This window comes from Plasmodium brasilianum, chromosome 6 (genome assembly GCF_023973825.1).
Source record: "Plasmodium brasilianum strain Bolivian I chromosome 6, whole genome shotgun sequence".
NCBI classification, from domain to species: domain Eukaryota; phylum Apicomplexa; class Aconoidasida; order Haemosporida; family Plasmodiidae; genus Plasmodium; species Plasmodium brasilianum.
Window position 1 is genome coordinate 495,933 of NC_090119.1, and position 24,048 is coordinate 519,980.

The window sequence follows — 24,048 nt, forward strand, 5'->3', positions numbered from 1 at the left end:
AGAAAGAAAATATGAGGGTTTTAAGTGCACTAAAAAAATTGGTTCATTCATGAAATTAATTTCATTAATACTTTTTTTTTAATGTTTTACATTATATAAAGCGTGAATCGTTCTAATCACTTTTGGACTCGGAAATGAACAATTGTTCATTATGTGCAAAACCAAAATAAATAAATATCTTCTTTTTAAAAAAAAAAAAAAAAAATTAATAAGATCTTTATTTTCAAAATAATTTAATATCAATTATAACAACTCCATAATAGCTATAATTGTTTAATTAATAACTCTAAAATGTGGAAAATAAGAAGCAAACTGCGTACCTCCAACATTATGTAGTTCTATGGGATTTTCCTCTAAAATTGCTATTTTCCTAGTTTCATATATAATCATTTTTCATTTTATCAACTATAGTATTTTTATTATACTATATAAATAAATATAGAGAAGAGGGAGAAATAAAATTTATCTTATTAATATAAAAAAAAAAAAAAAAAAATTAAAGTTAAAAAAATATTAAAAGAATTTTTTAAAATATTTGAAAAAATTACATGGAAAAAGGTATATTTTCTTATTCCATTTAATATTATACACCAATTTAGGTAGAGCTAAAAAAAAAAAAAATTAAGTTAAAATAATAATTTTCATTTTTAAAATTAATATATTCAATTTTGAATTATACATATAAAGATTAACATATAATCCACTAAAATAATAGAAGACAATTAATTTTAAATGGATATGTAGATTGTGAATTGGCTATTCATTAAACTATTCAATACTTTTTTTGCATCAGCTTTTTTTTTTTTTGCAGAACAGTTCTGTACATAGATTCATTCTCCCCTACTGCTTAAATTGCTACTTAAAATTCTGCTTTAAATATATAATCACAAATTAGTACGTAATTATTTATAAAAACAAATTTACTGTTTCATGACTTACGATAATTTAATAGTTAGAAATATAGCCTCTTATTTAACATGCTAAGGTATATTCTTTTTTTTATTTTATTATATTTTATTTTTTCTTATTTTTTTTTATTTTATTATATTTTATATTTTATATTTTATTTATTTATTTGTTTGTTTGTTTTTTTTTTTTTTTTTTTTGATTCACCTCAAATTGTTACCGATGTTATTATTACTCAAAAAAAAAAAAAAAAATAGTCCTATTGATATGTTAATATTTATGTCGAAATATAATGTTGTCATGGTTCCGATAGCGCACTTTAATTTATTTACATTTTGTATGCTTTTTACTCTCATAAGCTAATTATTTTAATATTTATGTATGTAATGAACATTTATTTATATGTACCAATATGCATATGTATGTGCTGTCCATCAGACAAATGGAGGTTACCTCGATCGTAGATGCAATTTTTTGAAGCATAAAGCAATATTGGCTCATATTTACTATTATATCCTTTCACTAAGTCTTCTTTTAAAATTTTAATATATCATCGCTTCTAACTGCGGATGAGTGTTAATCCAGTATTAACAAAAATGTGCAAATATGTAAAAAAAAAAAAAAATAAATATCATAAAATAAAGTATAACTAAAGTAAAAATGAAGTAAAATAAAATAACAAATAATGAGTTTTTACTATTTCATTGGAATAAGCCCAATAAATTCTTATTAAATTATAAAGGGTTTAAATAATGGAAATAAATTTTGAAAAATATGAAATTGTTGTGTTCATACAAACACATAAGCACGTCCGAATCTTCTATAATATTTACGTATACACAGATAGACGTGCAAAGTTTTTTCGTATTTTATTCTATATTTACATCTCTGAGTTTATTTATCTTTTTTTACCTTTTTTATATTGCATTATTTTAAAAGTTTCATAAATATACATTTAAAAAAAGTTATTTAAAAAAAGATAAACAAAAATTGAATAAAAAAAAGGGATGTTATTAACAATAAAACAAAAAAAAAAAAAAAAAAAAACAAGGATATGGATTTATATATATATATATATATATATATTATACACATGATCCAGAAAAAAAAAAAAAAAAAAAAAAAGGGGTTATAATTTAAGACAGAAAATAAAGCATCGGGGGCTAAAGTTTTTTTTTTTGTAACATTACTATGTAACATACTCGTCTTTTCAAATTAGATAAACCATTTCGTATGCGTATGTATATTTTTCCAAAACAATTAAAAAAAAAAAAAAAATTAATAAAATAATGACATGCTATTTTTACAAATACACACATACGAGAGTATTTCTTTATTAGTGATAAAAATGTAGAATTCGAAGCATGTTGATGTAATGTGGAAACGTTATGAGCTTCCCTGTTTTTATGGATTTATTTGTTCGACAGTAATAGTAGCAGTAGAAGTAGTTGCTTCGTAGCTGCTTCCGAAGATGCTTCCGTAGCTGCTGCCATAGAAGCTACCATAACTGTTGCTGTATTTATACGCAGGGCATTTTTCTCTTGAGTATTGTTTAAAATTGAGAGTTTCCGTCAAAACTTGAAAGAATAGAGGATATTTCTTTTAAAGTTTGTTTAATAACACAAACTGGAAGATTAAATTGATATATCGAATTTAATTTGTTTTGAGACGAGAAATTTTTATTATTTTTTATATTAGCAAATCTAGGTGTTAACCCTTTTGGAACTTTTACAACGCTTTTTTTTTCTTTGAATTTTTGATTTTTTTTACAATTTGTTAATATACCAAGTTCTTCAAAATGTTCAATGGCCTGATCTATGGTATTTCCTTCTAATATGTCTTTTATATAGGAGGTTTCGGATAAGGTGCTACATAAATTTCTGAATCCCTTTTGAATATCAGCATAGGTGATTTCGATAATTTGACTTTTGCTTTTACTTTGACATTTATTATTTCCTGAGATGTCATTTTCTTCATCTGAATTTAAATGTGAATCATTTACTACTACATTACATGATGCATATAAACATATTTTTTGAATTAAGGGTAGACTCTTTATTTTGAATAGGATATCTTTATGTTCTTCTAACGGAATTTTGTCGGTAATTTTTTTTATATCTGAAATAATTACTGCATTGCTATTAGCAGTAGTAGAATAATCTTGGTATTTTTTTTCTATATTTTTTATTTGATTATCAATTATAGTATCAAATGATAATAATTTTTCAATATTTATATTTTTTAATATATCTTGCTTATCTTTGAAATGTGGTATTTCTTCACTGTCTATTTCATTTTTATATAATACCTTAAATGGACTTTCATAACACTGTTTAGGTGTATACTCATTAAAGTTATAAAAAGATTCATTATCATTTGCGTTAAAATTTTTTCTTATCAATATATCACTTAACGTTTCATTATTATTTTGTATTTTAATAATCTCTTTTTTTAGTGTATCATATCCAATGGAAAATTCATTTTTAAAATCTGTGAATTTTAAATCTTTTGCATTTTTATGGAACTTATTTTCTTTTTCATAATCTTGAATGGTTGATAAAGGCGTTACATTATTGTTAAGGTAAAAATTGTCATCTTCCTTTTCATCATGACTGCAACCGCTTCTATAATGGGTGTTGTTCTTCATATCTAGCTTCGCCCTTTTGGTTGTTCTGCAATTTGGACTGTTCTCATTCAGTACGTGGGATTGTACGCCGTCTACTTCGTTTACTTCTTCTTTTTCTTCTGCTTCCACCATTTGGATGCCTTTTTGTTTCCTTTTCTTTGTAGGGACTTCTAAGTCGGTATCATCTTCGCTGGAAGAATCTTCATTTTCGTTCATCACGTCCGTTGATTGATCCTCCTCCGGATCATTCAGCAAAAGAAATAAATTCCTTTTCTCTTGTCTATTGAAAATTTTATTCATCATGACTTCCTCTCTCAATTTAATTAAATTTTTTTTTCTCTCTTCTAAATCTGATCTTTTATCTAAGAAGACCCTTAAAATTGCATCAAAACATGATCTAATATCTCCATTTCTATTAGATATTTGCCTAACATGTATATTCAACGATACTCCTTTAAAAATTTTATTAACAAATTCATCTTCCAAAGTGTTTAATTTATTTCTTATAATGTTCATAAACTGCTTTTCGTTATATGGTTTATAAATAATTTGATTAATTTTCATGTGCGTATAATCTTTTATTAAATCCAAACTATTTGCAATACCTACTAGGATTATTTTACACTTAGAACTTTGAACACATTCAAATAGAGCTTTAACTACGTCCTCATTATAAGTTTTAGACACATTTTTCGTTTTTAATTCCATTCTCACATTTTTGATTGCAATAAAATCTAGTTCATCGACAATTATTATTTTTAAATTATTTAATTTACTTGTATAATATATGAATAACTTTTTCACTTCCTCTAAGCCATTTAAATTATACTTTTGTTTTACATTATTCAGAATTGTCTTTTTATCTTTCTTTATTATCTGTTGTAATATATCAACAAATATATCATATGGCTTTTGGCTATTAGAACATGATACATAGAAGTAGGAAGAATCCACGTTTTTGTAATTCCCCGTTACTGTGTTTTCTTTTTTCTTCCTTTTTTCCTCTTTTTCTTTTTCCTTTTCTTTTTCTATTTCTTTAATGATATAAAATATGCTGTAGGTTTTTCCTTGACCACTAGGCCCCGTTAGGAATATTCCTTCACCATCTAAATTCTTTGAGCACCTTTTCAATATTTTTCTAATTTGTTCTATTTCTTCTTCTCTTCCTACATCGCTGTTAAAATCTTTAGAGTCTAGGAGAGATTTAGATTTTTCATAAAATTCTATAAATTTTTCACAATCATATATGTCATCAACGATTTTTTTTTCTATTTCGTCTAATTTACTCAATGAATCTTCTATTTTTTCAATTTTATCTTCTATCGTATTAGTATCTATCGATTTCTCTTTATATTTTATTACCCCATTTTTATTTACATCTTTGCTATTTACTGTTTCTTTATTGTGTGCGTTCACTTGTTTATTATTTGTGTTATTATTCTTGTCTTCATTATTATGATGTACATTTACTAGTGCGGCTTCTTTTTCGTTCTTCTTTTTTTCGTTTGCATCACTCGAGTTTACATTTAATTTGTGTCTGTTTTTATTTTCCTTTGTCATTGTATTGTTCAAATTTATGGTAGCATTGTTGACTTTCATTTTGATGGAAGCACTTTAAACATAGAATATAGCAACAGGTTAAATGGTTTTCTAAATGGATGAAGAGAAAAGTGGATGAGTAATGAAAAAAAAAAAGGACTGGATGCAGGAAAGGTAAGCACATTTATAAGTTCAAAAAGGAATTAAAAATACTCAGTTGTTTTTTCTCATCGAAAAATATTATGAACTTGAAAAGGAAAGGTATATTTAAAAATAGAGCTACAAAAATTTTTATGTAGTTATGTACATATATATATATATTTATGTATTAAAAAAAAAAGTACGCCAAGTGTTATTTTCTTCGTAATTTTTCATAATTCTTTTGGGGTTGTTTAAAAAGAAAAAGATATGAAAATGCTGTCCAAAATAATATATACATATATGTGCAGATATGCCATTATATATGTATGTATATTAAGCTGTAATTTTTTTTTCTCTTTTTACGACTGTATTCCATAATAATATTTCATAAATAAACAAAAAAAAAAAAAAAAAAAAAAAAAGTGAAATAAATTATAAAAATAAGTCCAAATATACCTGACTTGTTCATATTATATTAAAAAATTGCATTAACATTCATGAAAATCGATAATAATATTTGCAATTCAGAAGAATAATATCCCTTAATTTCGTTTTATGTAATTTTCTTTTTTTTTTTTTTCCCGCTACACATAATATACACTTATTCATAATAGTAAAGAAATACTGCCATTGTGCTCCCTTACGCATATTTTGTATCATTTACATACGTATGCACATTCGTATGTAAATATAGTGTATGTATGCGCATCTGTAAGCATAAATATATATATATATATATATATATATGCGTATATATATATGTATATAAAATGTTTATTTGTTTGATCAAAAAAAAGCTATAAATTCAAAAACAAATGCCATGTATATTTGCCAGGGAAAGGGTAAAAAAAAAAAAAGAAGATACATGCACAGAAAAAAATTAAAAATTGTAATTCTCTTATATTTCAAAAAGAAAGAAAAAAGAAAATTATAATTAAGAAGTTATGCGTTTCCTTTCTGACATTTTTATGTACAAATGTAGAATAAATAAATGATATGTTTTTTTATGAAAGTTAAAGGAAAAAAAAAAAAAAAAAAAGACGAGTTATTTTTAATAATAATTTGCAAACTATTTAAAAAAAAAAAAAAGGAAAATAAGGAACACATCATAAAAGGGCAAAAATTTATTTATGGAGAAAGTTATAAAAATATATGTACATATATATATATATACTTGCTAGGTTTACTTAAACTAGTTTAGATCTTATCTTTACTGTTTTTCTTTCTTATTTTATACTTATGAACCTTCTTCAATGAGGAGTACATGCATACAGTTAGTTTAGCAGAAAAAAAAGCTACGTTTAAGAGTAAAAAAATAAAAAAAACACATACATACATATATACATACATATATACATATATACATCCATATATAGATACATATATGCATACATACAAGATATAAACCGTGCGAAATAATAGCACGTAGTAGGAGTAAAACAACATATGTAATGAAATAATAATGTTACTAAAATATTTTATTTCTAGAAACTCGTAAAGGAATCTCAGATATTTTTATGTACCTTATAAAAACATCTCTCCCTTGAACTACTTTCTTTTGAACCATTTTAAAAATCATTCAGACGTCATGATACATTTTTTAAATAAACATTTTTGTTCAAAAAAAAAGGTTATATATGTGCACATATGTATATGTATATAAATGTGTATATTCTTATATATATAATACTCCTTGTATCCTTTTTTTATGGTTACTTTTTTGTAAGAGCAAAAAAGATATGATCATTTTTTATAATTGACGAAATTACGCATAAACGTACATTATTATACAGAAAAAAGAAAAAACTTTATACCAGTAATTTAAGAAACCAACATGAACAATAAAACTTATAGTCATACCATTAGCTATTTAATGGATAATTTAAAAAATAAAAAAAAAATGTTATAATATGATATAAAATGAAATGAAAACTTTAAGATGAACTGTTCTTTTTTCAAAATATTCCAGAAGATCTTTATTCATTGAAACCTTATGAAAGTTTAGGAAGTTAAAAATGTAAATAAGAATAACGATAAATGCAAACATTATAAACATAAAATAACTTAATCATAGTAAGACGGGTAACAAACTTCTCCCCCCCCCCCCCTTCATGGAGCTCACATTTGGAAAGCTGAAATATGAAAACTTGTTTAAAAATAAAAGCATTTCTTATATTCCTTTGTATCCCTCTCCTTCACATTAATATAGCGTTCGAAAGTGTCTTTAGTAGAAGCATCCAAATTGTAAGAAAGGGATACAAACATTTTAATGGTGCAACATTATATTTTTTTTATATTATTCCATATAGCAAAATTGTTGATAATAAATATGTATTGTTAAAGAAACAATGGATGAATAGTAATTTAAGAAAACGCTCAAATCGCAATATATGCGAAATCAAAACTTACTGTAATGTGTACAAAGATATAAATGACAATGCTGATATATACGAAAAAGGAAACATTTTATGTAATAACAAAATGAAATTAATAATGCAGATGTTAAATAGAACTCGATGGTATGATTTCAAGTTTTTTTCACCAGCTAAGATTAATTTATTTTTAAAATTAAAAGAGAAAAAGGAAACTTACAACGAATTATCAACATTAATGCATTCAATAAATTTAGGTGATAATATTTATATAACAGCTTTAAGTAAAGAAGATCAAATAAAATTAAGACAACTGTTATTCCCATGTTCATCTGATGATTTTCTGACGATAAGTAAAAATAAAGAATACGGTATAATGCATGAAAACAAAAAAGCAAATCAGAAAAATGATGAAAAACATACACAATATTATTTTAATTATCCTTTGAATGATGATAATATAATTATAAAAGTTTTGAAAAGATATAGAGAAGAATTAAGTATAAAAGATGATACAAGATTTTTAGTCCATGTAAATAAAAGAATACCCATTTTTAGTGGAGTTGGTGGAGGATCGTCTAATGGAGCTACTCTTTTTTATTTTTTAGAAAAATATTTTTATAAATATTTAAAATCAAATGAATCAAAAAACAAGTTTTTAAAAAAAATTGGTAGTGATATATCTTTTTTTAGTAGTTCAGGTTTTGCATATTGTACGGGTAAAGGAAATGATGTAGTTGATTTATATGATGCTCAGGCAACTATATCAGGAAAGAGGATTTATATATTTCAGGTTGACGAAGGATTATCATCCAAGTCAGTTTATGAAAATGTAAATTATAGCAAAATAGTACAATACAGTCCAGTTACTTTATTAAAACATTTCATCATTAACTCAAATAGTAATAATATTATTAAAATTGTGGAGAAAAAGGAGCATATTTATTTGAGAACATTCGTTTCTCTTGACAATACAGATGTTCAGAATATTTGTATAAACGATTTAGAACATTCTGCTTTTTTTTTATTTAAGACATTAAAAGATTTAAAAGACCTTCTAATTAAACAAAACATTTTTGATGCTGTAACAATGAGTGGTAGTGGTTCATCGTTATTTTCCATAACAAAAAATAGTGGTATGGATATAAATTTGGAAAAGATAAAAGTGGAAAATATAATTAAACAAGTAAGGGAAAAATTAAATGTAAATATAAGAGTGTATTTATGTGACCCTTTAAGAAAACAACAAAATTACTGGTACAAGCCGGAAAAACTGGCCGAAGTGATAAAGAAAAAATGATTTCAAAAAAAAAAAAAAATAATAAAGTATATATACATGTGCACACCTTCCCAAATGAAAACTTTATAACCTAAACATATGTTTTATGTAACGTAATAAAAAATGTTCTTAAACGTCGCAATATGTTCCTTTTCTCCCCTTCTCTTATATTGTATGTACACATAATTAAGGCCATAATTAGTATTATTTTTGAATTAATCGGTGCTTTATTCATTATACATATATTTGTAAATATATGTATGTATACCTTTATAAGTGTTTGCATTTTTTGTTATTTATTTCTATTGTTATAATATGTACCCTTACTGTCCCTAATTTATAAAAAAATAAATTTTTTTTGGATTATTAAAATGTTTTCGTAAGGCACTTTCAAAAAAGCCTTAACAGGTGTAAAATTAAATATACTTTAGCTTGATCATATATGCTTGTTTGTATTTTATTTAAGTACGAATCATTTCAGATTTATTCATTATTACTTGGAACATATGTTTATTTTTTTACCTTCTTTTCACCGCCCTTTTTAAGTTTTAATTTTTAAGTCTATTTATTTATTTTCTTTATCCAAATTAAGGTTTTTCATTATTTTATTCGCTTCTTCATGCATATATGGTGGCTTTTCGTTTAAATTGTTATATGTTGGAACTGCTTCTGCTTCTGGACTTTTCTTTTTTTTTCTCCTTGATGAATAACCAGCGTCATATTTCTTTTTGCTTAAGTCTATATTAAATTTTTTACAACAGTAAGCTAGACCGTATTTTTTTATAGTCTTTAATCCTCTTGCACTAACTCTCATTTTTACAAATCTATTTTCTTCTTCAAAATAAATTCTTTTCCTTAATAAATTTACTCTCTGTATTCTATGAGTTTTCACACCCGACTTGGAAATTTTACGAGCTTTCCAGTTGTCCATTTTGCCTAATATCAGACATCTTTTTTTTTTTTTTTTGTAAAAAGAAAGTATATATTATATGTGCATCAAGGGATACAAATTTTGAATAATCTAAAACGGTTTGCAAATATTGAAGAGATATTTTTTATTTATTTATTATTTTTTTTATTTTATTTTATTTTTCTATATATTTGATAAATATTTATGGTCTAACCTCCTTACAGGCAGTTTAATTTCTTTAAGTGGCAACATCGTAACTTTGTTTATTCTCTTTCTGCCATCTAACCCATGATGCCTTCTGGCTGTTGACGTTCCAATCATTCGATATTTTCTGATCTGTTTCACGTGTAAACAAGAAGAGAAAATGAAATAAAATAAGAACACTTTAAACATTAAAAGGGTACAGAGTTAAAACATATATATAAGTGTACAACTGTTGGAAGCATATATTTATATAGGCTTGCAAAAAATAAAACAATAATAATACCAAGCAACAACTGTTTTCAAACTCACCGCTAACGCTTCTTTATGCCTTTTCTTAGTATATAAGGAAAATTTCGAAACATGTAAATTTTTGCTGATATTGTTACTTTTAAATATATCACTCTTTTTAATTAACGATTTCACTGTTAAAAAAAAAAAATAATACATATATATATATATATATATAAAGTTAATATATGCTATATTAAAAATGAAAAATTGCTAACTGTTAAATAAGCATTTGTGATATTTATTTCAAGGTTTTATTCTTTACGTTTCTTTTTTCCTTTTTTTTCTTGTATACCATAAAAATTCTTTTGAAAATTTATTCTGTTTGCCTCATTTTTGTAAATCTAAATAAACAAAAAAATTGAATATAGTTGAATGTATAAAAATTATGTCTTATTAATAGCTCTTTGCAACTTATTATGTTAACTGGTTTTTATAGCAGCTTATGTATTTGTGCGCATTCTTATACGTGTACACGGTAAATATGTGTGTATGTATATATATATTTGTTTATATGGGCATTTACTTGTATATATATTTGTATGTATATATGTGTGTATATGTACGCATATACGTATGTCTAAGGATACATGTGTATATGCATGCAATGCCATGTAACTGTTACGTAAATGTTCAAAATGCATGATGTTACAAATACCGAAACTCCAAAAAGGAAAAGATATTTCAAGTTAATTATTACATAAAATATATACACATTTCTTGCTAAGCTATATATTTTATTTTTGTATTTACTTTGCATTATTTTCTTTTTTAAAAAATTTACGTTATTTCTTATTTCATTCAAAAAAAAAAAAAACTATACAACTAGCTTGCAAATTTTAAGTGTCAACATCATTTTGTAAATGCACAAATGCGTGAATAAAATTATATATTAAATTTTGTAGCTCCATGTATACATTGTTATTAAGTTTTCTCAATACAGATTTATAAAAGTACTGAAGCAGAAAGGAGTACTTCAGCTCGCTTCCTTCATTGCTTTGTTGTAAAAGTATTCATGTTTGATTAATCGATACGTAAAAAAAATACGAAAAAAATCCCCCCCAAAAAAAAAAACAAAGGAATAACAAATAATGAACAATATATAATGAATAATAAAAAATGAACAGTAAATAAGAAAGTAAGAACGCCAAAACTTTGAAATAACTTTTTTATTTATTTTAACCTTTCTTTAATTTTCGTTTTCAACTCGTTACACTCCTATCAGATTTATGTATTATTTTATAAAATTTGATTATATATTTGTACTTTATTTTTATTATTATTTTATTTTTTTTTTTTTGAATTCACGTCTCCTTTATTCACATGTTGTATTTAAGTTAGTAATTTATGCTTTGATATATAATTTTATTTAAATTATTATTTATCTTAATGTTCCTACTAATTTTGTGCATTTTTGCTATTTCTCTTATTTTTCGTGTAATACTACTAACTTAAAATATTTTTTTTAATTGTATCATATGAATAATGAATCAATTAATACATACATAAAAATATTTTCATTTCTCATCACAATTTATATTTTTTTTCTTAATGTTTTAAAAAGATCTTCGATCTTTTTTCAATTTTAAAAGAACTATATTTTTTATGTTGTACTTTGTATAAACGTATTAAACCTTTTAATGTAGTGCTAACATTATTTCGTCATAGTTTTGCTTACACCATACGTAAAGTGCTGCTCTTAAGATATTTCTCTAAAATTATTATATTATTTTTTAATTTTTCTATTTTGCTTTTTGTTTTTACAATATTACTGAATTAAGCTTTTTTATCGTTTACTTTTTCTTCCCCTTTTTTTTTTTTGGAATATATAATAAAAAGAGTACTATATTTATAACCTTTTTTATTATTTTAATTTATAACTGTTTTTATTTTATAAATTGATAAGCAAAAAAAAAAAAAAAAAAGAAAAAGACGAAAACAGGAAGAAAAAATATGGACATTAATCGAAGTATGGAAAACGCACAAAATGCCTTAGGGATGATGATATTTCAGATTCTAAACAATGTAATTTTTTTGTTTTATATTATTTTAAATTTCTTTTTTTTCTTTTTCTTTGCTTCAAAACAAATTGTAGTAAAATTTGACCTTTTTTTTTCTCTATTTTTAGCAAGTGAGAAAGACTTGTTTCGAAAAATGTTTTGGTCAAAAATTTTCCGAGCAGATGGGGAAGAATGAGCAAATATGTTTAGCTAAATGCATGGATCGAATGTTAGTACATCTGCGTGTACATATACGCATATATAATACGTATACGTATATATATATACGGACATATATATTTCTTTTTATGTATATATGCATTAATCTTTGTGCTTATGGCAATGCGTACATATATACAATTTGCTAGCCTATAACGGGACGTAAAAATATTCTTTTTTTATGATTTCAACAATATTTTATTTATTTATTTATTTTTATTTTTGTGCATAGGTACGAGACACACACTATTGTAACCAAGGCATCTTCTGAAATTTCTCAAAATTTGAATGTTGACACGAATTATTGAGTTTTAAGTAAAAATTAAATATAAGTTTGTTTTTTAATTGCTCACTTTTTATATATTTAGCATGGGTTTCCCCTTTTCCCTGTTATTTTAATATGTAAACCTTCAAATGGGGGAAACATTAAATGAAACTTAAAAACCTTAAATAAAATTAAATACAAAATTAAATGCATTAGTAAAAGTAAAATTAAATAAAGATATAAAAAAAAAAAAAATCATGCAAAAACAAAAATAACGAATGAATAATTTAAAAAGGCTCATACCACTTATCAGTAAGTACTATTCGGTGTAATAAACAGTATGGAGAATTATATTATTATAGAGAGTAAGGGCAGTGGTATTACGCCCTTTACATAACAATGCAGAATTGTCAACATACGGGATGATATATAATAAAAGTTATACTACTGAAAGGCATTAAAAAAAAAAATAATAAAATAAAATAAAACAAAATAAGGAGCAACCAACTTTTTCATGCTGTAAAGAGGGGGGAGAATTTTAGTTTATGATAATTTGTAAATGTATCATATATTTTTCTTTTTTGAAGGAAAAATTTGTATTATAATTTAACATTTTGTTTTTTTTTTTTTTTATATTTACGGAATAAAAATGTTAAAATGTTTATTTTTAAAGAAGAGCTTTCCTTATTTTCATATTTTACGGTAAAACAAAAGGACAAGTCTTGTGTATTGATGTAATTATGGAATTAAATAAACTGAGGATGAGCAACTTTGACATGCATATATAACGTAATATTCGAAATATAAATTTTTTTTAAAAAGAAAAAAATCACCACAACGGCAAAAATAAAGGTACGTATTCTCTTCGCTAATATATTCCAAGTCTTTTTTCTTAATATTCAATGCATTTTCGTATTTTTCTAATTTGTTACTACATTGAATTTCTTTTAAAATTTGTTCGTACGCCCAAACTACGGTTACGAAATCGATATTTTCTGTTTTCACCTGTTGCCTTTCTTTGTTTATTTTGCTATTTTCTCGCATTATTTCCTTCTCCTTTTCCTTATTTAAATGATAGTTTTGCTTATCTGGGTGATAAATTATTGCCAACTTTTTGAATTGTTTTTTTGCAGTTTCAATGTCGCAATTTTTTTCAACATTCAAAATGGAATAAGGGTTTCTGTATATGCTATTTGTCATTTTTCTTTTTATAATATATTCTTCATTTATTAGCGTTGTACAGTAGTAAAATCATTCTATATTATAGATCATCAGTTTTTGCTTTGTTTTGTTAATCATGTGATTGTCATTTTCCACTGTTCGTTTTGTTTTGTAAATCAGCATTTCTGTTTATGAATTTTTTTTTTTCTTTCAAAAAACTGAAGGCTTTTTCTTTTTTATATATATATATATATATATTTTTTTTTTTTTTACATTGTTATTAGTCCCTTTTTTAAAAGGTTTAAATAAATATTATATATTTTTTTAATTTTTCAGTGGTCTTCCACTTTCTGTAATTTGTCACATCATAAACTTAATACATTTTCATTTGACATAAGTCATGCTTTTTTTTTTTTTTTTTTTTAAATTATTTTATCCCTTTACTTTTAACTGTTTCCTTATTATAGTAAATCATGCTATTTCTTTTTTATTTCTGTGACAATTTTCCATAAGGTTTTTTATATTTCTTTTATATAATTTTATTAGTGCGTTAATCTGGAGCATTATACATTTGTATATTCACTGCATGCGTGTAATAATGCATTATGCGAGTATGTATTACTTAATCTTTTATGTAACTTTCTCCTAGCATTTTTAATGAATTTTTATATGTTACATTTATATTGTTTCGCCCATCCTCTTGACGATTTGAACATTTCGGTAGGAAGTTTATTTTGGTATTCATTTTCATTTTAATCTTAATTTGAGCTTCTTTTTTTTTTTCGTTTTTCTATGTTGTTGTGAACTCATTATTGTGTTATGAGAGGGATGAGCAATTTTGTAGAATTACGTGACGTATCAAAATTTGCCTTTTCCCTTTTCATTAATAACTTATACCCCTAATTATTATTAGATTTACCTGAATGATGGAAAAAGCATATATGTATACATTTGAATAAGTAGGTATACACATCTATGCGAATGGTAAAGTGCATATGCACACCTAGATGTATACGATGCATATAACTTTACATACTACCAAAGTTACTATAAAACAAGGATGAGTTAATTCATTTCATCCTTCCAGTAAATGAAGGAAATTCTTTCCATTTTTGAACATAATTTTTTTTTTCGCTTCATTTTGACCTTTTTCAAAACGAAGCATTAATCACTGCTGAGCAAATAGAAAAAGGATATGATATCATTAAGCTGCAAACAATTAGGAGGTGGAGTTGGCAGACGATTGTGTATGCCCATTTACAGTGGTAGTAGCGATAGTGTTTTTAAAGATAAGCATTTTGTTTTAAAAAAAATAAATCATAAGTATGAGAATGTTTTATTATTCGGTGATGTAAATAAATTAAGAAGCACGGCTGTGGATCTAATAAGAACCATTTCGGGTAAATCAGAGAACTCGAATGCTGATTATGAAAATATTAATTTCAAAAGATATGGAGGTAGGAAGGAAATTAAGTCAATAGAAGCAAAAAACGAGAAAAATTTAGAAAATGATATCACAGTTAATGATTACAGTACTGAGGATAGCGATCTCTTAACAGGTAATGATAACAATTTGGAAAAAGTAATAATAACTTCACAAAATAAAAATCTCGAGTTAAGGAAGAAGTTATCATTTTGGCAAATATACAGCTTAAGAGTTAAAAAGAGCCTACATTTATTTAATTTACGTGATTTTGCGTTGATTCTTCAGTCTTTTCATTTGTATAACAAGGATACCGGTAATTTCGATCGAAGCATCGATTTCCGTTTCTGTTTATGTTTCTATTTGTATTTATATTTTTTTTTTTTTTTTTTGTCCTTTTACATATTTAACATTTCGTTGAAATAAATACGTGAATAGGTGTATGCATACATGTGATTTTTTCCTATATTATATGCTGTTATATTGCAATTTATCTTTTTTTTTATATTTTTTTTTTTTTTTCCATTTTTCTACTTTGCTATTTTTTCCATTTTTTTGTATTTTTTGTATTTATAGGAATTTATGTGTCAAGTGTAAAACACATTGACAGGCAAGTCGCCTCAATGAATGGAATTTCGTTCGTGATAATTTTAAACATTTTGAGCAAGAGATTAAAAAAGAATAACTACAACGATTTTTTCAAGAAAATGATGAATTATTTGCCGAACGTTATATACGAATTAAATATACAAGATATGAACAACATTTTAAACTGTTTTTACAATTTAGAGTTAAGTAATACAAAAGTCTGTGAAATGTTTTGTCCGAAAATTATATCAAATTTAGACAAAGTAGAAGATACTTATACCCTTTCATCTTTATGTTATATTTTCTATAAATATGACTTTGAAAATTTACATTTTTTTGAATGTTTAAAAAAAAGAGGACTGTGTTTACTGAATGATTTTGATGCGACTGAGTTTTATAGGTTCATATTTTCATTATATAAAAAAAATATTTGCTTAAAAGATATTATTGAGAAAAAGAAAAATGACGTTTTTACTTTTTTGTCTAATTACAATGATGAGGAGAAATTATTTATGTGTAAATTTTTCGGGATAAAATGATGCTACGCCGAGTCTTTTGAGCTGTATTGTATGTATGTATGTATATATGTTATGTGTATGTATTTGTATATATAGATATATATGTGTATATGTTGGCGTATATAAGTGTATTAGTATTTATTTATGCATATATATTGTATGTGTTATCACTGGAGCATAGTATAATTGTTTTGTCGAATAACATACCAATTTTTTGTAGATAAATTAAGAAATTATTTTTATTATAATTGTGAATAGTGTATTTGTCTATTTGGATTTTATTAAGGCGTTTAAAAGTGCTGGCACAAATGGGAAAGAGGTTAAAAATGACTGCTCAGTAGAGTATGAATAGAAAAATTAGAGAAGAAAAATTATTTGAGAAAATTAAAATTGTTACACTGAAATTATTTGTATATGAGCATTCATCTATCTATCTATCTATCTATTTATATATATATATACATATATATATATATATGTATGTGTGTGACATGACTATTCATGTTTAAGAATAATTTTTATGGTCTTCATGTTGTTGCTCTTTTAGCTTATTAAATTTGCGTCTTAATTTTTTTTTTTTTTATATTTGCCATATTTGTTACTGCAGTATAATATATTCCTGAGTTATTAATGCTTGAATTTTTTTAGTATTGACAGAAAAAATAAATAGGCGTAGAAAGGGAAATGTTACTAAATATTTTTTCGCGTTCACATGAATGCAAGAATAGTACAAAAAAAAAAAAAAAAAAAAAAAGATTTTTTGCTGCTTCATCTTGCTGCGTTCATTTTTTTTACTTATTTTTCGTCCGCTTCTTTATATTACTCATTATTTGTCCATTTATTCCCCATTTATTGTTTATTTGTTACTCAATTTTTATCCACTATTTATCTGTGCCTTCCCTTTAACCGAACAAACATATGCACGTGTGCACTGTTCCCAAAAGATGAATCACAAAATCGATATTTTTTTGTACATTTGTAAAATGGAAAATAAATTAAAGGTAGAGAAAGACTTAATAAAGAAACTTATACCAACACAAAAAAAGTTCAGTAAAAATATGGTAGTTAAATATGTTTTGTATAACTATAAAACGAAAAAATCTTTAATAAAAAAAAATTGGAATATTAATTACATTTTGAATAAGACAAAGAAGAAGAGGAAAAACAAGGAAGCTGCACATGATAAGAACATATCTGACAAACTTGATGGTGAAAAGAAGGAAGTAACACACGAGCACAATTTTACTGACTCGCATGGAAATCCTATGAACAATTTATTAATTGAAAAAAGTAGTGGAGTAAATAATAATTCAAGTTCTTATAAAAAATTGCTTAACAAGATAATCCGAAATGTAAAAAATGGAAGAAATACGACCATAGTAAATACTGGTAATGACAAATGGGAATTGTGTGTATATAGGCATACAAATATGTATAAATAAATAGATGTATAATATATATAGGCATATAATTATGTATATATAAATATATACATACTACCTATATATATATATATATATATATATATATATATATATATAATATATATATATATATGTGCATATGTGTTAAAAGGAGTACATTTCTAATACTCTCGAATTGTGAATATAGTATATGCTTTAAGTATCCCCTCTTTAATTCATAATTGTTCCTCGTGTTTTTACTTTTTTCTTTTCTTTTTTTTCTTATCTATACAAAACTATTCTTATATAAAATTCGTTACATTAAAATTTAAAGGGGTAGACACACAGAAGGGTGAAAAAAATGTCTTTCTTTATGGTCACTTGTTTAAGAAATATTTAGGCAACGGTGAGCAATGTTTATATCTTTAACTGTGTATTCACAAGCGCAGTTTAACACGTATATACATAAATATATATATGTGTGTATATATGTGGGTATATATGTGTATATATGTGTGTGTATATATGTGTATATATATGTGTATATATATGTGTATATATATGTGTATATATATGTGTATATATATGTGTATATATATGTGTATATATATGTGTATATATATGTGTATATATATTTATGTACATGCTTGTGCGGAGGGTGATTATATACTGTGCTCCACTGCAAGTTCACCTAGCTTACAATTGTTTAAAAATAATAAATTGAACAAAATTAATATTAAAAGGGATAAAAAAACAAAAAGTTATAATTTTTAGGCAATAAAAAAAGAGGGGGAAATGTGGAAATGTCAAAATGTGGTGAGACAGAGGAACATATTAACAAACAGAATATAGAAGAGTTAGAAGAAGTGAAGAAAAATAAAATATCAGAGGAAAATTTAAAAGGAGATTGTGCTGTTAAGAAAAGCAAAAATAGCTATGAAAAGAGTAAAATGTTTGAAGACTATTTAAAAAAAAAGAGAGGACTAATTTTAGACATATATGATTATGTTGTAATATTGAACAATGAGAGTAATTATAAAATGTGTCATCCTTCATTAATATGTTTTGTATAACTGGCAATATTTTTTTTTTTTTTTTTTTTTCTCTAAATTTATTTTGTACTGTATCCTTTTTTATTCTAGCATTGTTCTTACAAATTCAATTTTTTTTTTTTTTAACAGACACTAAAATATCAATTTCATCATGGGCATACAAAAATAGCAAAATAATCGATATGATAAAAGTAAAGTCTTTTAAGGAAACAAATAGAAAAAGTAATAGAAGTAATAAAACAACCCCCTTTTGTCATAGATGTTTTATAAAAAAATATTTTGACAGTACTAATTTTAATTACCCCAAATGTTGTAAAAATTTACCCGCAAAAAAGGTAGTAAAAAATGGAGAACATTTGAGGGAATGTTTGAAACGCATTATTAGGAAGTGTGTAGAAATAATTAAAAGAGGAAGAGGAAAAACACTTAACGTATGCTTTATTTTTAAGTATAAAATTACCATAAACAATCAACATACATCTATACATCTGATTAATTTTCCTCTTTGTAATATAGAAAAGAATAAAATTTTTTATAATAGCAATAATGAGAAAACGTTACTATTTTTATTTAATAAAAAGATTATAAACTCGGTAAAAAATATTAATGATTATTCTAATTTTATATTTCCTTTTAACAATTCGCAAGAGTGTCAGAGAGCTCTTAATTTAAAGAAAAAAATTATTTATTTTGTTAGTCATCGAAAATGCCTCTTTGAAAAGGAGGAAAAAGTTGGAACAAATGAAACCCTCATAGATATCCAACAAAAAGAAGACAGTATTTTAAACGATTATTATACAACTAAAGAAATGAATAATAATAGGGAGAAAACATTTACGAAGTATAATAAAAAAGAAATAATTTTTCATATGCATCTTTTCGAAATACTAATTAGACTTATATTTAAAAATTCGAAAACATACTTTACATTTTTTATCAGTGAACAAACCTATGATTTTGAGTTTTACAAAAATATATATTATCTTAATTTAAGCAAAGTTGTTAATGTGAAAATAAAACTGAAGAAGGATATGAAAAGAAGGATGATAAAAAAAGTCAAAAAAAAGGCTAATAAAAAAGTCAAAAAAAAGATGAAAAAAGAAAAAAATAATAAAACAACAGAAAAAAGGAACATTTTATGTAGTAACGATGGGGGAAGTCTGTTTAATACCTTGTTAAAAGAAAATGATGATTGCAAAAATATAATAAATGAAAAGGATAAAAAAATATTTAATTTACAAAACGAGGTGCAAGAAAAGAATAAAATAGTATCAAATCTTGAAATGGAAATTACAAAATATAAAAGCGAACATTTTGAAAAGATCAAAATTATAGAAAGTTTGAAAAACAAAATCTCAAAAAAAGAAGCAACTATATATGATAATTCTATAGATGATCAAGTAATGAAAAATTCTAATTATGTAAAGAAATTATATAATGAAAATAATTTATTAAAGGAAAAAATGAAAAGGTTAAACAGTTCAATTAAGAAGGACAAAATTTATTCAAATACGATTGGAACGCTTCCTAACACGAAAGAAAGTTCTAAGGCCATCATACCCTCAACTACTGAGGTGAATGATTATATGTACAACAGAAACATTGTAATAAACAAGATAAGATGTTGACACAACACTTAATAATTGTTTTATGCTCTTCTTTATTTTCCATCAGAATGCGAAAGAAAAAGATCAAAACGACAAATTAAGTTTTTTTCTGAAAGCTTTTTTAGATACGGAACAGAAATTATACGTAAGATAAATGTCTTTTTTTTACTGCAACTAATTACGCACCTTTTTGCATTTCTTATATATATCAATATGTTGATGTACATGTAAGAAATTAAGCGCGTGTGCATCCGTTAACACATGAACATAAAGACGTATGCACACTTCATCACATAACTGCATAACCGCATAACCGCATAGCCGCATAGCCGCATAACCGTATGACTACATGCCCACAAATTACCGTTTGTGAATTTTATTAGACAGCTGATGTAGTAATAAACACCCAGAAGGAAATCATAGCAAGAATTAAAAAGGAGAAAAATAATTATTTTGAGGAAGTGGAAAGGAGAAAAACTGTTTTTGTAATATGAACGATGATAAGCCTTGCGTAACTAAGAGCGTTTTTATTTGCATAGTTATAGGTCTATGTAAGGCATACTACCCCTTTAATGCATGAGCAGAAAGAAGCAAAATTACCAACACTGTTATTTCTCTTTCACAGAAAAAGGAAATGGAAAGATCTCTGGATTTTATATACTCCATTTGTGAAGATATAAAAACAAAGAAAGAAAAGATATGCTTAACGAATAGAATAAATAAATTACATGATTCTATAAATGTAGGATAACAAAAATACTAAAAATAAATGCTTTAAAAATTCTACTCTTTAATTAAGTACATATTCATATGTATACACTTCTCTGTATGTACATACATATATTTATATATATACATATTCTTTTACATTTTTACATGTATATGCTGAAACTGCTTATGACCTTTTTAGGACTTTTTAGGTAAATTTGAAAAAAATTATTAGAAGGTATGAAAAGTCATCTGCACAAAAAAGAATGGAATACAAAACTTCTGACATGGAAACATTTTTTCCCAAATAACGTGGCTAGAATGGGAAAAAAAAAAAAACATAGATCTAGATGGAAATATGAGAACGGTATATTAACTTCTATATCTGCTTGAATTGACACATTTGCGTAAACATAAACAGGATCACATATGCGAAGATAAATACAGGAACAAATGAATATATTGATGCATCTCTTTTAAGCTTTATTTAAAAAAAAAAATTTTATCACAGTGAATTTGTTGAGATAAATATATACTTATTGAATAATGAGCGTATGCTCAATTGAAGACCCTTATCAACAAATTTTTAGGATGCCCTTTGATTACCTACTTTTAAAAAATTAAACATTAATTTGGTCAAATAAGAATAAACAGAATTTTTTTTTTTTTTTTTTTTTTTTTTTTGAATGGTACCATATCTATATACTCGTTGATGATCTCCATATATATTATAAAATTTAAAAGACATGCATTTTCCCCTATGGCATTAAACAAAATATTTTTACTATTTTTTCTTTAATAAAAAAACTCAACGTGGAATTAAATATAGCATTGCAAATATTTAAGGTAATTTCTGTTTGATCCTCTTTACATAAAATAAAAAGGTACGAATAATAGGAGCACCTTTTTCTTTTGTCTCTGCACATTATGTACATATTATATATATGGTATATATGTATCCATTATATACGCATGATCATAATATTATTAGATGTTTAGTTATGTGTAGGGTACACAAATAAAGTGTTAACACTATACAATGCGGTTAACACACATACATATATATATATATATGAACGTATAAATATTCAGACGATACGAAAACACCAAGGGACTTACAAAATAATTTTTTGAAAGTCTGTAAAATGTTGTGTATACGAAAAAGCATGTGATGCCTCTGTTTAAGTCATTCATTTTTCAAAGAGCAAAAATTAACCTCAATTATTTTTCCTTATATGGTGTGGAACGATAAACGAAAAGAGTAAACTTTTTATATGTGCTTATTCATTATTCTTAAGTTTACTATTACACAATAAAAAAGCTAATAAAAATAAACATTAACTGCAAATATAGGGGGATCTTTAAAATATACGTATTCCCAAAGGTTATACATGCTAATTAACGTTACAAATGAAAAAAAAAAAAAAGGATAAGAATTAAATATTATGTGTTTTAATAGACGCTTAATTACTGTTACAAAATATGAAAATAAATTCATACATTTTGCAATAATTATGAAAAGGCATAAACACTTAATTGTATAATATTATTTCGTTTCAGTTTACTTTTAGTAGCCACCCTTGTCCGTTAATGCAAATATTTCATAAATAAATTATATATATCCTGTTTAAGCTTAGCATATATATATTAAATAATAAACTTAAAACTTGAATTATTCCAAATATTTACAAATGTATCATTTAAATATATGTATGCAGTTTCATTATTTTTTAAAAAAAACTAAAAAGAGAGAGTGATATTATAATATTTATTCGTTTTTTATGGCAATGTTAATATACATAGTTATTAGCATTTTATGCGAAAGTTAATATATTTCTTCGTATTTTTTATGTAAACCATTTTGCTCATATATTTTCAAAGTACATGCAAAGGATATTTATCTCATGAAAGTTAAGGCACTAAAGGTTCTCTAAAAAAAGTTTTCGCTCCTAAAAAGGAAATGTACAATTTTTGTGTACATATAATTAAGATACCACCTAATATTTATGAACTTTTTAAAATCGTTCTTTTTATACATTTCTCTTTTTTTTTTTTATTCAAATTTATTAAAAATTATCTTGAAAAATACAACTTAAAAGTATTTTAGTACAAAAAAAAAAAAAAATAAATAAATAATATAATAACAGTAAAATTGTTAAAATATATAATCAACCTTATATATATTTTTTAATGTTTTTAATTTTTTTTCCTATTTTTATGAATATGTAGCGCAAAAATTAATACGAAAATCATTTGTATATACAATTAACAGAAGGGGTGTATAGTATACCGTAGTATGTTTTTCTAATTAATACAATATATATGTAATATATATATATTTTTTATTTTTTTTTACTGCATGCGGTACTAGCATATGGTATATATAATTGAATATTAAAAAAAAAGAGAATATAGGTTTATACATAAGTGATATGATCCTAGTTATTATGGGTGATTTATTACATAAATATATATGTATGTATGTATACATATATAATTTGCCGTATAATAATCTAGTTATTTTTTAAAGTATGTATTAAGCCTATTTTTTTCTTCACTGCTACGAAATGATGTTTTATTAATTTCATTTTAAAAAATTAAAATTAAAAAAAAAACATATATTTTTCCCCTTATAATAAAATATATATATAATATTATGCATATTTATATATATTAGTATATGTATGTTACTTTTATATATAAAACAAATTAAAATGTTTAAATAAACATTTTTACAATATTAAGAAGGAATGTAATTTTGAATTTTTATTTTAACACATTTATTTATATTTATTGAATTTAATGAAAAATATTTGCAAAATATTTGCAAAATATTTGA

General features: G+C 24.4%; 6 protein-coding genes across 6 annotated transcripts; 3 read left to right on the forward strand and 3 right to left on the reverse strand.

The window, feature by feature from the left end:
- Positions 1-2,458: 2,458 nt before the first annotated feature.
- MKS88_001703 (cell division control protein 6) lies at positions 2,459-5,131 on the reverse strand (the record flags this gene model as incomplete). Its single annotated transcript, XM_067214654.1, has 1 exon — positions 2,459-5,131. One exon carries the CDS (start codon positions 5,129-5,131, stop codon positions 2,459-2,461), a length of 2,673 nt encoding a protein of 890 aa, XP_067074590.1.
- A 2,220-nt stretch (positions 5,132-7,351) lies between these two features.
- MKS88_001704 (4-diphosphocytidyl-2-C-methyl-D-erythritol kinase) lies at positions 7,352-8,884 on the forward strand (the record flags this gene model as incomplete). The annotated part of the gene is made up of 1 exon (XM_067214655.1): positions 7,352-8,884. The coding sequence occupies one exon, from the start codon at positions 7,352-7,354 to the stop codon at positions 8,882-8,884; it is 1,533 nt and encodes a 510-aa protein (XP_067074591.1).
- A 544-nt stretch (positions 8,885-9,428) lies between these two features.
- On the reverse strand, positions 9,429-11,025 carry MKS88_001705 (50S ribosomal protein L28; the record flags this gene model as incomplete). Its single annotated transcript, XM_067214656.1, has 5 exons — positions 9,429-9,813; positions 9,988-10,109; positions 10,287-10,399; positions 10,531-10,609; positions 10,924-11,025. The coding sequence occupies 5 exons, from the start codon at positions 11,023-11,025 to the stop codon at positions 9,429-9,431; spliced, it is 801 nt and encodes a 266-aa protein (XP_067074592.1).
- Positions 11,026-13,487: 2,462 nt separating this feature from the next.
- MKS88_001706 (DnaJ protein) lies at positions 13,488-13,949 on the reverse strand (the record flags this gene model as incomplete). The annotated part of the gene is made up of 1 exon (XM_067214657.1): positions 13,488-13,949. The coding sequence occupies one exon, from the start codon at positions 13,947-13,949 to the stop codon at positions 13,488-13,490; it is 462 nt and encodes a 153-aa protein (XP_067074593.1).
- A 1,156-nt stretch (positions 13,950-15,105) lies between these two features.
- MKS88_001707 (uncharacterized protein) lies at positions 15,106-16,460 on the forward strand (the record flags this gene model as incomplete). Its single annotated transcript, XM_067214659.1, has 2 exons — positions 15,106-15,649; positions 15,910-16,460. The coding sequence occupies 2 exons, from the start codon at positions 15,106-15,108 to the stop codon at positions 16,458-16,460; spliced, it is 1,095 nt and encodes a 364-aa protein (XP_067074594.1).
- Positions 16,461-17,383: 923 nt separating this feature from the next.
- Positions 17,384-21,252, forward strand: MKS88_001708 (uncharacterized protein; the record flags this gene model as incomplete). Its single annotated transcript, XM_067214660.1, has 7 exons — positions 17,384-17,828; positions 18,177-18,248; positions 18,617-18,871; positions 19,024-20,468; positions 20,569-20,646; positions 20,885-20,986; positions 21,127-21,252. The coding sequence occupies 7 exons, from the start codon at positions 17,384-17,386 to the stop codon at positions 21,250-21,252; spliced, it is 2,523 nt and encodes an 840-aa protein (XP_067074595.1).
- Between the last annotated feature and the right edge of the window lie 2,796 nt (positions 21,253-24,048).